This window comes from Stegodyphus dumicola, chromosome 8, assembly GCF_044657685.1.
Source record: "Stegodyphus dumicola isolate Sdum_Otavi_A_Nest chromosome 8, ASM4465768v1".
Taxonomy (NCBI): domain Eukaryota; kingdom Metazoa; phylum Arthropoda; class Arachnida; order Araneae; family Eresidae; genus Stegodyphus; species Stegodyphus dumicola.
The window spans coordinates 61479512-61492530 of NC_140775.1; the positions used below are offsets into that span (position 1 = coordinate 61479512).

General features: G+C 29.9%; 1 protein-coding gene across 1 annotated transcript in view; it reads right to left on the reverse strand.

Annotated features, from left to right (window-relative positions):
• LOC118184766 (spermine oxidase) overlaps window positions 1-13019 on the reverse strand; it is a 48233-nt gene that overhangs the window by 17458 nt on the left and 17756 nt on the right. Inside the window, exon 3 of the mRNA XM_085821897.1 lies at window positions 11919-12039. Coding sequence (XP_085678023.1) covers window positions 11919-12039 — 121 coding nt within the window. The remainder of the gene's footprint in view (window positions 1-11918; window positions 12040-13019) is intronic.

Genomic DNA, 13019 nt, shown 5'->3' on the forward strand with positions numbered 1-13019 from the left:
TTCCACTCCTCCTTCACAATCTGCCGGAGTCCATCCAATGTTTTACGATGCCACTTCTAAAGAGCTTGTTTTAAAAGTCCAGATGCACAGTACTTCATAGGAGACACATCAGGGGACTTGGGTAGGATGCATTTAAAGGGAATAGTTTCAATTCTGGCTTCATTTCTAATTTTTTCAATAAATAGAGCACTAGATTTAGAAGTATGGCTTGGAGCCTTATCCTGATGGAACTTAACACAGTGAGGATTGTTTCGATAAAGAGATGGAATTTCTTTTTTAAAAATAGGTGTTAAAACATATTTCTGATAGTAATCCAAATTAATTTTGACATTTTATTCTACTTTCCTTATTTTAAGTTTTCCATTATAAGAAAATCTAGTAATAAACATAAAATTTTTAGAAAAACTTTCCCTGTTTTCTCTGAAACAAGATATTAAATATTTTACTCCTCTTTTTCAGTAGTAAATTGATCTTTTTCTACTGCATTCTGATAAGTATATCCAAGCCTCATCAATTGTAAATATATATTTCCATTTTCCACCTGCCAAATAATTTTCATATAGCAATCTGTACATAGTTTCACACTGAGAAACATGTTTCGGTGTTAGGTAATGAGCATCATGTTTTTTTGTTTTAAATAGCTTTAAATCAGATTTTAATGATTCTGTTCACAGTTCCTACAGAGATATTTAATGATTTTGCAATAGTTTTTTGAGGGGCTGGATTTTCCTTTAAAACATGAGATGCGACTTTAGATTCAATAAGAGCTGTATACACCTTTGTCGGGTACCCATTTTTTGCCTTTTTCCCAATCAGATGTGACATTTCTTTCCTTTCACATTAATGTTGTCACTTATTTTACATGTAGAAATATTAAAACCATGATTTTTACATCTTTTTTTGTTAACTGAATAAGAGTATTTCTCTTTGGACAACGCAAAATATAGCCTTCAATCTATTGTTTACAGTTCAGCGACATTTTAAAGAAAAGAATATTTTTAATGCTGATGATGATAATTAAACCTTATTCCAATTTGATGCAAGTCACATTTGTATTTTAAAATTAATATTTAAATTTATGGAGAAAATCAAAATTGCTACAAAAATATGTGAACACCCTCTATATTTCAGTTCTGCTTTGGTGAAATAATTGGTGACTTTAGTGAACTGATGCTGCATTATGACCTTTATTCATCTCTCTATCTTACTTCTAAGTACATTATTTGCATAAATTAAAAATATTTCTAATTTAATGAATTTTTTGCATGATTATTAGATTGTGGTTCTAAACTAATAAAAAGCACACGAGAATGTTTGTTATTAATGCATTTTTAACATTTGAAAATTTATAAATTATTTGAATGAATTTTTTTTTAGTTTAAATTATATAAATTTTTAAGTTAAAAATGTTATACACAGATAAATCGTAAAATAATATCACTGAATGATTAAAGAAAAAAATAATTTCATATTATTCTAAAGTTATACACAAATAAATTGTAAAATAATATCATTGAATGATTAAAGAAAAAAATTAATTTCAAATTATTCTAATTTATTTTTTTAACTCTTGGGAGTTGTAAGATTAAACAATTCTTTTACCCAAACATGCATATTATCTGTCAGTCGTAAATTTGTAATGCAAAATATATCTGTTTTCACCTATGTTGGTGCATAACTGGAATGTGACCTGAACTAGTTGATGGCTATTAAAAGGTTAAGTAACCTCTCAAAGCAAGTTGAAAAAGATGGTAAATCTCTCAAATTTTGAAATTAATTAGATTGGTCAAATTTATAGTACATATATTCACTAAACTTAAAAGCTTGGAATTTTTACAAACTGACTTTTTAAATTTAAAAATACCCCCCTCCCACCACCAAAAAAAGGAGCTGTATCATTTAAACAATTTTATATCTGGATATATATGTCTATTACCAATGGCTGTAAAAATAAAAAAATGCATATAGACATAAACATATTGTATATATGTTCATACACATTTTAGAAGATGTCACCAAAACCAATTATTTATAAATATTACTGTGCAATTATTATACTAAATATTACTACGTTAAATTTCGATAAATAATACTAACTTGGATTTCGTCAAAATCAGATCTGATTTATGTTATGCTAAATAAGGTTAAATAAGATAATAGTTATTTCTACAAAACTGAAAGTTTCAATGACTTGTTATTGGTTTCAATTGGAGCTCTCGATGATAAATATTTAGATTATTACTACCTCTAATGTTCTCTTGTAATACAAGTATGTGCATGCCCACTGATTTAACATTTCTCATGATTGAGAAATGTTAAATCAATTTGGAAAAGGAAAAAGTTTGTGAAAAAAATCATATAACTTTATAAACTATAAAAAACTTTATGTTAAGATATGTTGTGTTAAAACTTTATGTTTAACTTTATAAACATATAACTTTTCACGCGTTAAAGAATTACTTCATGAAAATATATGATTACAAATATGACCATTTTAGTTAACAAAAACAACAAAAATGTTAATTCATTAAGAAATAGTTTTATAAATTTACCGCTATTACTAAATAAGGTTGCCCGATCAGAATTTTGATTAAAAACGAAATAAATTTAAATACATTTTTCATACTATCACAAAAACAATGCAGCTAATCTCCGTCATTCATATTGAAACAAAATCTGTGGCATACATTGTCAGATTTCGCGTTTCTGAAAATGTGAAATCCTTACAGCATATATTTCTGAATGCTATTATTGCCTGAATTGTCAAAATGGTATCAAAAAGCAATTGGCCTTCTTGGAAAGTTTCGGGTTTGGGAGCCAAATTCTTAACTGCTTGAAGACTTAAAAGGTTGGGTATCACTGTAACATCATTTCACAGTAACAAGACTTCTGATCACATTTTTGGATGTATTGCTGACTTTGAATGGAAAGGCTGAAATGGGAACTCTTCTTTCTTACTTCATCAAGAAAGCCTGAAATAGGGCAAATTTTAACACTCTGACTAGTAAGGCCTATGCAGTATTTATGGCCTGGAATATTTTTTGTGCCATCTTTAAATAGATGTTTATACATGCATCTTCAAATATTTCCAATAAATCAAAGCAGTGTTTTAAAAGATAAAGATTCCAGGTATAAAATATAAGAGGTATTTTAATAAAAAAAATATCTCATTCTCATAGAAAATTTGAGAGATTCACAGTTTTGCAGCAAAACCCTCTGCTACTTGAACGGTTAAAAAAACTTCAACAGGAAAAACCTGAATTGGGACATAACTGCTAAAAAATGGATAAATAGATAAATATACAACTAAAATGTTGCAGTGAAAAATTGATTAAAAACTCATATACATTATTTAGTGGTCAATATTTATTTATTTATTTTGGGATAAACACTGAATTTGCATTCTATTTTAATATGATGATTTCAGTAATATAACTTCAAATTAAAAAGATAATTATTAACTAGTTTGTGATTTTGCTTATGACAAAACAAACTATATAAATACATAATGATATTATATATACATGAAGTATCAAGCATTTTAATTATTTTGATTTAAATATATTAAATAACAATTGATTAATTGTGGGACACTACAAAAACCTAAAACAGAGGATTTCAAAAGTATGGAAATTTCTACAAAAATTAGTACATACAGGCCCATCCTTAGGCATTCAGCAATTCAACTCACACTTGAAAACAGCAAAGACAAGGACGAAAGCAAAGCAAAATACTTCAGTTTCCCGCTTTTTGAATTTTCTACAACTGATAGGCAAAAATAAAATTTATTGAAAAATAAGTATCTATTATCTATTTAAAAGCTATTTATTATTAATATTTGATTCTGCTTTCCATTCCCTTTAATAAAATTAAAATAATTTAATAAAAAATATTGAAACAAAAATTTTTTCAAAACAAAATGTAATTAATTTATTATTAATCACAGAAAAATATGTGAAATTCATACAGTTCTGTAAATTATATAACTTCAATTACTAAATGTACATATAAACATATATTGATTTTTGCATATCAATTATTAAGGAATATTTTTAAAACATCTTTTTTCCAGCAAAACACACACACACACACACATGATTATTCACATGACACCAACATGATTTGACAATATTAATTCAATAATAAACATAATATAATTTCTGATGTTTTACTAATGAGAGAATGATTTATCCTGAAAGACAGAAAAACACTATTAACAATAATTTTCATCTATCCTGAATTATATCTGAGCACAGAACTCGGACAAAAGATAAAAGTGTTAAAATACAGCAGAAAGTTCCCAGGATGATCAGTTCAACCTGATAATCGACAGTGGAGTACAATATGAATAACCACAGAATAAATCAGAGATGACAAAACCATTAAATTTATGCATGCATTGTTTCTAATAACTGTTTAATAATCTGACATTTTGCTGTTAAAAAAGATAGATAGTGAAAGATGTCTTGCTGCCAATAACAAACATACTGAATGATGGATATTTAAAAGAAGGCATCCAAATAATATCTATTCAGCATCTGGGTAGATTGGTGATGGGTCAAAACAGCCTTATTCCAAAAAAGCTAAAAGCTTTGATGGTTTTATTCCTGACTGTGCTCAAACCAGAAATAGCTGTTGACCTTCCTTCCCATATTAACCTTCATTCTCCCCTTGTATAAACACAAAGAAGGTTAAATTTATGACACTTTACCCTTCTTTTGTTATACCAACAAAATCATGTGGTTTGCATTAGCCTCTCCAACTCCTAGGTTCAGTTGTTTCCCCTCTTCTAATTCCCTTTATTAGTTCTGTTATATATCCTATCCTGTTTATGTTAAAAGTTCTAACAAGGTTTTGGGAAAATTGAATATATTGAAACTCAAAAGGTCTAAAAAGCCCTTGCTTATGATGGCAGGTCTTTTTTAGATTGAAATATTCACATAAAAGTGAAAATAACCAATGTGTTTTGCTGATCTAACAATTGTAATGGAAGTATTCTTATAAGTACAGATTAGAAAGTCATTGACTTGAAAAGTGATGTGTGCAGAAGACAGCAACAAAACGTGAAATGTAAAAACATAAACAGAGTTGTTTTAGATGTCGGGAAGAACTAAGATCCATTTTGACTATATGTAAAGAAACTTTTGCCCATGCTTTCGACAAAGGTTGACATTCCATGACCAGTGTACCAACCTTTAATGCAAAGAAATCGCCACCATTCATTACTAGATAATGCAGAAAACATTATCATTCCAAAAAATATTCTGGAAATTTATTGATTGTCATCAAATGGTATTCCATTTGATGACAACCAATGGTAATTGTCATCAAATGGTACTCAATTTGATGACAGAAAAATAGAATTCCTGCATTTGAAACCAACAGTACTATGAATAGTTCAAAAGAAAATGGAGAGTGCTTTGGTGATAGAACTTTCAAATCATCTCCATTACAGTTTGGTTAGTTTTTTATAATATTTACGTAGATGTTGTAACAAATATAATGCCAGCTATAAATGCATACTTCCAAATAAAAAGAAAGACATACGTGAGTTGTTTTTTTTCCTTTATTGAATTAGAAAATACTATTATGGGCCCCAAAATAATTTAGAGTCGATTTTGAATTTTGCGTTGTTGGTGCTATTAAGAATGTTTTCAATTTTGTTGAAGTGCAGAGCTGCAACTTCTTATTACAACAAATGACTGTGTATGAAGGTACAAAACTTAGGTTAATAAAACCTTATAAAAGTCATCAAGAAGTTAATTCTCATATTCTGAATTCTTTCAGATTTTCAAAGAGTTTTTTAAAGTGCATCTTTTTAAAACATTAAAGAAACTGCAGTGCATTATGTTAGTAAGAACAGACTGATGTTAACCTTTCAGCATGCGTGTATGCGCAAAATTTACGACAAATTCTGCTTTTAATGCACATTTTTGATATATTAAAGCTGAAGTCTATAATAGTTATTAATGTCTGGAAATCATTTCTATTCCTCCTTTCTATACTTCCCCTCATCATGAAATGTGCCAAAAGGAAGTCACGTGGCAGCTTTTTCGTAAAGGTTACGACACACACGTTGTCATGGGTGAATTCGGAAAATATTTTTTTCTCAAATATTTTATAATTTTGTATTATTAATTGCCATGTATTACTTTAATTTGGCTGATCTTTGGAATATGGTAACTGGTAGTTTGGCGACATTTTGGAGGCAATAAAGGTTACTATCTAGGACTTTGGTAATAATGTGAGAAGTACTCAGTTCCGATTACGCATTATTTTGTGTGAGGGAAATTAGAGATCATGAGATATGTCATGTGACATTAATGGACGAATTACAGTTCTTTAATCGGAAAAGGGGGGAAATCTGGAAAAAATCTGGAAATTTTGTATTTAGCTTTATTCTGTGTTGTGTGAAACAGTGTTGGTTAATTTTTGGATACCATTTCCCTAACTAAAGTGAATTCGAAATGGGTATTTAGTGGGATTGAAAGGGGCAGTAATAAGTGTTTTTTTAAGGTTGTGCGAGATAGAAGTAAAGATGTTTTATTAAGTTATTTATTTTACCTGGTACCTTGCTGTGAACTATAAGTATGATTTTTAAAGATCCTAAAACAGGCACACATACGCTTACTTTTTATTTAGCGGAGGAAATAAGAAAAGCTTATCGGCCACGTAATCAAAATTCTGAAGAAGATTAGGTTAGTATTTTTAATTATTTGAGGATATTATTTTTATGCATTGTTCTAAATGTAAGGAGTAAATAAAGTAATATGGTATTATTGGAAAATTGTTATTAGCAATGATTTAGTTTAAAGTAATTAGGATTGTAAGCTAATTTTTATTAATTTAATGTATGTGCTTATTTATATTTTAAGTAGTGTTTTTGAATTTAATTATATTTTAATTAAATAATAGTTATTTTGTGAATTATATGTTTGTAGGAATTTGGTATACGTTTCAGTTGAAGTAAACGTGCATGGAAATAATTTAAATATTTGACACTAAGTATTTGTAACCATTTGTAACGTTTGCGGTGTGAATTCGTTGGTGACGTTTATAATATAATAGATAATTTAGAGGTAAAAGTTTTTGGATATTTTATTTATTTTATACGTGGAAATGTTCATCTTTGGAAAGGGTATATACTTTTTCGCGATCAGGTAATTTCATATATGTTCTTTTTACCGGATTTAAAGATTCACAAAATTTTCATGCGTTTTCATGAAATTTTTCTAATTTATGAGAAAAAAGCAGTGTACATGGATATAGTGAAGAGTGTGCGCAATGCCATTTTTGTGCAATTCTGAGATTTTTTTTTAAGTAAAAATAGTCGACGTGTACTTGGTTTAGTGATATTTTAATTAAATGATAGTTATTTTGTAAATTTTATGTTTGTAGGAATTTGGTATACGTTTCAGTTGAAGTAAACGTGCATGGAAATAATTTAAATATTTGACACTAAGTATTTGTAACCATTTGTAATGTTTGCGGTGTGAATTCGTTGGTGACGTTTATAATATAATAGATAATTTAGAGGTAAAAGTTTTTGGATATTTTATTTATTTTATACGTGGAAATGTTCATCTTTGGAAAGGGTATATACTTTTTCGCGATCAGGCAATTTCATATATGTTCTTTTTACCGGATTTAAAGATTCACAAAATTTTCATGAACTTTTGTGAAATTTTTCTAATTTATGAGAAAAAAGCAGTATAGATGGATAAAGTTAAGAGTGTGTGCAATGCCATTTTTGTGCAATTCTGGGATGTTTTTTTAAGTAAAAATAAGTCGACATGTAAATGGTTTATGTGTATGTGCTATTCTGAAAAACGCGCAAGGAGTTTGCGATTGTGCACTTTTCCCAATTTTGCAGTTAATATTTGTCATGATTAAGCAGTTTTGTTACATAAAATTTCTAGCATAAGTGTAATTCGGCTAGTAGATTGTTGGAAAAAGTGTTCAGTAAATAAATAAAAAAAAAGAAACATGTCTTTACTTCGTGAAGACAAAATGGCGGCGAAAAAAATAGAGGGTTGCTGTAGCAGAGTTGGTCGCCAAATTTTCGCCAAAAAATCGCCAAGTTACCATAATCCAAAGATCAACCTTTAATTTTTATACATTTGACTCTGTAATTTTTATATTGGTTTCATGGCAAAAAAATATGTGCAACCAGCTGATGTTGCTCTCATTGTTCAAGAATTATCACATGAGGAAAAGGAACACAAGGAAACCTTTGGATGGGAGAATAATAGCGATTTCCATTCCTTATTGTCTTTTATTTCTATTTTTTAGAAATAAATAAAAATATTAAAGTTAGTTTAAAGTGCATTTTTTAATCAGTAAGAAATAAATTTCCTTGCAGAAGTAAGTAATGCTAAACTTACTTTTTTTCCTACCAAGGTGAGTGTGTTTTCCTTTTTTATTTGTCTATATTTGCCTTTGATGAATATTAAAATTAGCATCGATTTTAAAATATAATTATTAAAAAATAAATTAAAAATTTTCTATAATAAAATACATCATTGTATTTCCATCTCACTAACATAAAAACAAGTTACTTATATTTGAATGTGATATCATTTGTATTTTGCAATAATAAGGTTAATATTTTATTTCTTAACAAATTTATTATCAATATTCACTCATTTCTGTCGTTTTCCATGCCAAAAACCGTAAAATAATGGATGTAAAAAATATGACGTGCACATACTCATGTAAAATTGCCAAGCACGCATGCTGGTAGGTTAAATATGAATCTATAGAGTATATTAATGTATAGAAATACTGAAATAAAGTTTATTTTAAATGTTTTATACTGAATTATGAGCACTTCCGAAATCTGATAGGCATTTTATCACATTTGTTATTAATTATGATATCCCTATTATTAAAAAAAAATGGAAATTGATGCAATCTCGAATAAAATTAGAAACCAAAATAATTTCAGAGGGTTAAGTAATTGTCTCCAAAAACTTCACAAATCTATATGTAACATTTTAAACCTCTTTTTGAATTATTGAGCTTTATGCTCAGAGCTTTAAAAGAATTTTTGTAGTGGCGATAAATAACCTGTGGTTCTGCACATCACTTATTAATTATAACAATGGCATAGACTATAGACATGTGCTATATGTACTGCTATATATGTAAAAACCTTTTCTTAAAAAGTATGTATATTATTTTTAAGTCACTCAACTTTAATTAAACATTGTTACTATATAGAAAAATAGATTAGAAAACATATTTCAAATAGAATGCAGATCTGGATGACTTTTTGAATTAATCTATGTTCAGCTGCACAATTTTTTTATAATATATTTTTTCATTACTTTTATTTTAATCTTAAAGTGAACATAATTGAAATAAGAGTAATAGGAAATTCAACATGAATGGCTATTAAACTGAATTGTTTTTATTGTTTCTAAACCAGAATGTATCTCATTTGAAAATTCTTAATTTTAGTGGTTAGTAAATAGCAATCAGATTTTTTTTTTTTTTTTCAAAGTTTTCTGAAAACTGAAAAGTGTAGCTGTTTAAATTTCTTTTACAGCAAACTTAGTGTAGACTTCTAGAATGGAAATGATCTTAAACTTCGACATTTTAATTTTGAAAAAGATGATATTAAACCAAGTTATAGCTTCAAAGTTATGATAAAATATTATTAATGGCTAAGATTTTTGATAGATGATAATGAGTTGCCTTGCAGCATATCTTGGGAAATGTGTAAAACAAGGTTAAAAGGTTCCACTAAAATAATACAAAATAAAAAGTATTATGCCGCTGAAAGCATTAACTTTATATTCTCTTTACAGAAAGAGGTGTAAAAACATAAACTGTGTTACAAATGAAATGAAGAGGTATATCCTGATCAAGCTCAGTTGAGAATACAATTATGGAATCTTCCATTTTAAGACTGAAACTGGAATAAAAGTGTTATGCTCTTTTGGAAACAGGTTAAATCAGAACTAAGCAGGATAGATTTATATTTGATTGCAATAGCATGAGACACTTGATCCATTTTGCATGATCCTCAGTTTTTACAAATGGTTCATTTAGTTATATAGTATTTTGCTTTATAGACAAGTTTTAAATGTTCTAATGCATCTGGATCAAAAGGTAAAGGGTGTAATGAACTGCTCACAACCCAAACGCATTATATATCATTGCCTAGGCCTGAAAAAAGACACAGCTGAGTGATAAAGTATCAAGTTACAGAGCCTAAATCATGTAGAAGTAGTTTGAGAAGCACAACAACCCCTTTTAAACATAAGGTCATGCTTTCATATTTGGCAAATTTTAGCCTAATTGAGCATCTGCAGGATGTGTAGAATAGCAGAAACCTGATTACAGATATACTATAAGGGTCACTCAAATGAAAACTGGCCATTGCTGTAATAACTCCACCATTTGAAGAGAAAGATGACTGCCCATGCTCCTATGCAGGGTGCAGAGTGCATGTGATATCATCAGATTCCACCAGATGTGTGTGTAATAGTGTAGGAGCATGTTAAAAGGCATCATTTACATCTTGAATGCTTCCAAATGGCATCAATGTGCGGTTGTGCAATTTTAAACAGTAGAAAATGCGAATGCTTCTGAAATCTATCGTCAAATGCAAAATGTGTATGGCATGGAGTGTATGAAATGCAGATTGGTATTCTGATGCTGTACGGATTTTCGTAGTGGAAGAAGCAGTACTGATGACAGGCCACGACATGGTCAAGTACATGTGTTGATCACCCAGGAAGTAGGTACAGATGTGGACCATCTCATGAAAATGAATCGGCGAATCACCACTCGAGAAACAGCAGAGGAAATGTTTATAAGTATAGGATGTGTGCACACAATACTGTGTGAAAAAGTGTGATACCACAAGGTTTGTGTGCAATGGATGCCACATCATTTGACGGAGAAGCAGATGATTTATCACGTCTATTTCCATGCAATACCTTATGCGGTACTATAAAATGGGAACCGATATAACTTCAAACCCACGGCCGAAGAAAACGTCCACTAGAGCTGGTAAGATCACATTAACATGCTTCTTTGGCATTGATCAATCTTCTTTGACAACTATTGGAATGGCTATCTACCGCCACAATGGCCACTGTTGCCATGTACCATGCCACATTGTAGAAACTGAGACAGAATGTCCCACCGACATGGCATACTGTCATGCGGCCATATACTGTCCTCTTGCATGATCATGCTCATCTCATGTGGCTGTTACTGCCAAAAATTGCAATGGCAATTCTGCTCACAGTTTCTCAAACATCTCCATTACAACCCGGACCTCTCATCGTGGGACTACCTCATCTTTGGTCCACTCAAGAAATGTCTGAAGGGGGTGGTGATTTGCTGATGATAATGAGGTTCAAGCTGCCATTGAAATTTAGCTCCACAACCAACCCTGGAGCTTATTCACCCCAGGGTATCCATTGTCTCACTGCCCACTGGGACTTGTTTCAACCTACAAAGTGACTTTGTCTGTTGCATCTATATTACTTCTTCCTTTTGTATACTAATTTATATTAATATAATTAAATGATTTCTCAAACCAACTGTAGTGGCACTTTCGCTTGAACAACCCTTATAAAAACTGGACACAACAGATGCCTAAATGTACATCTAAAATGAAATCTATAAATGCATCATTATGCTTTTGTGATAGAAAGCACTTATTATACTAGATACAAAATATGGTCAATGTGCTAATGAGTTAATTGGTTATAATTCAATTATCATTCAGCACTACACTATTTTCTCACGATTTGTATGGAGATCTGAAATCACAAGAACATTTTTTAATTCAACTTAAAATGCAGAAAAATAAGGTAACTGCCATGAAGCTAAATAAAAGTTTTTTTTTTTAAAGTTTTTAAAATTCACATATGTATAGTATTATAAATGCCTCTCACCTTATTGTGGTATGGATCATTGTATATAGGAGTAGCAAGTAATTCAATATCTCTCTGTGAACTCTTGAGACCTATGTAAGTGTAGGAACCCCTGCTAAATGGATTACTCTTCCACGATGTACTAGGAAATAAAAATCATTGAAAATAGAATGAATTGGGTTTCAAAATCAAAATTTTCATAATTTTTATGTAAACAAATATTAATTAGTGCAAAAATTTCAACTTATTTTATGCCTAGCTTTGTTGTGCTTAAATTTGTCACAAATAGCAAATAAGGTGTTAAACCATTTAAAATTTATATAATTTCATATTAATCGCATCAGCAGTTGGCAAAACATTTCCTGATCTCTTGCAAGTAAGTGTTATGAGAGTACTCTTCTGTTTTATTGGGACCGGATTTGGAAATGTATGTATGTACGCGTGTATATATGGATATATGTATACATCCATGCATGTATATATGTATTTATGTGTGTGTATATACAAATATATATGCACATACATATATGCATTTCTGAATCTGGTCCCGACAACAGAAGAGTACCATTATGAATAAAAATATTTAATTAATCATGCTAATTTTAATGAAAAAAGGGCCAGACACATTACATAAGAAATCTTGGTTCCTGTTCTCAGTAAATTAAATGAGGTTCATTGAACATGACAAAGCTCACAAGGTTTATCTACCTATGGAGAGGGATGCTCTCATGGAGAATTTTCTAAGGCAAACTGGCTGATATTCATATTACACATGGGGAAAATGATGAAAATCAACCATGTAGCCAGCCTATTCACTTGGGACTGAACTCCCAGTATTCAGTTGTCTTAACCAAATTTGCTCTGACATTAAAATTGTTAGCTGAATTATAAATTAAGGTTTACAATGACAGTGATCCCAGGAACTTTACAATTTATTTCATGTTTTAAGGAGGGATTGGTAAATATCTGCACTCTCCTTTAGTTATTTTTAGCCATTATTGGCCCTGTGTACTATTTATTATGCCTATTTTCTAACAACTTTATCATTTCTTCCTGTTTATCCGTTTCATTCAAAGAAATACCAATGATCCTATGGCTCACAAAAATATTCACATGGCAGTC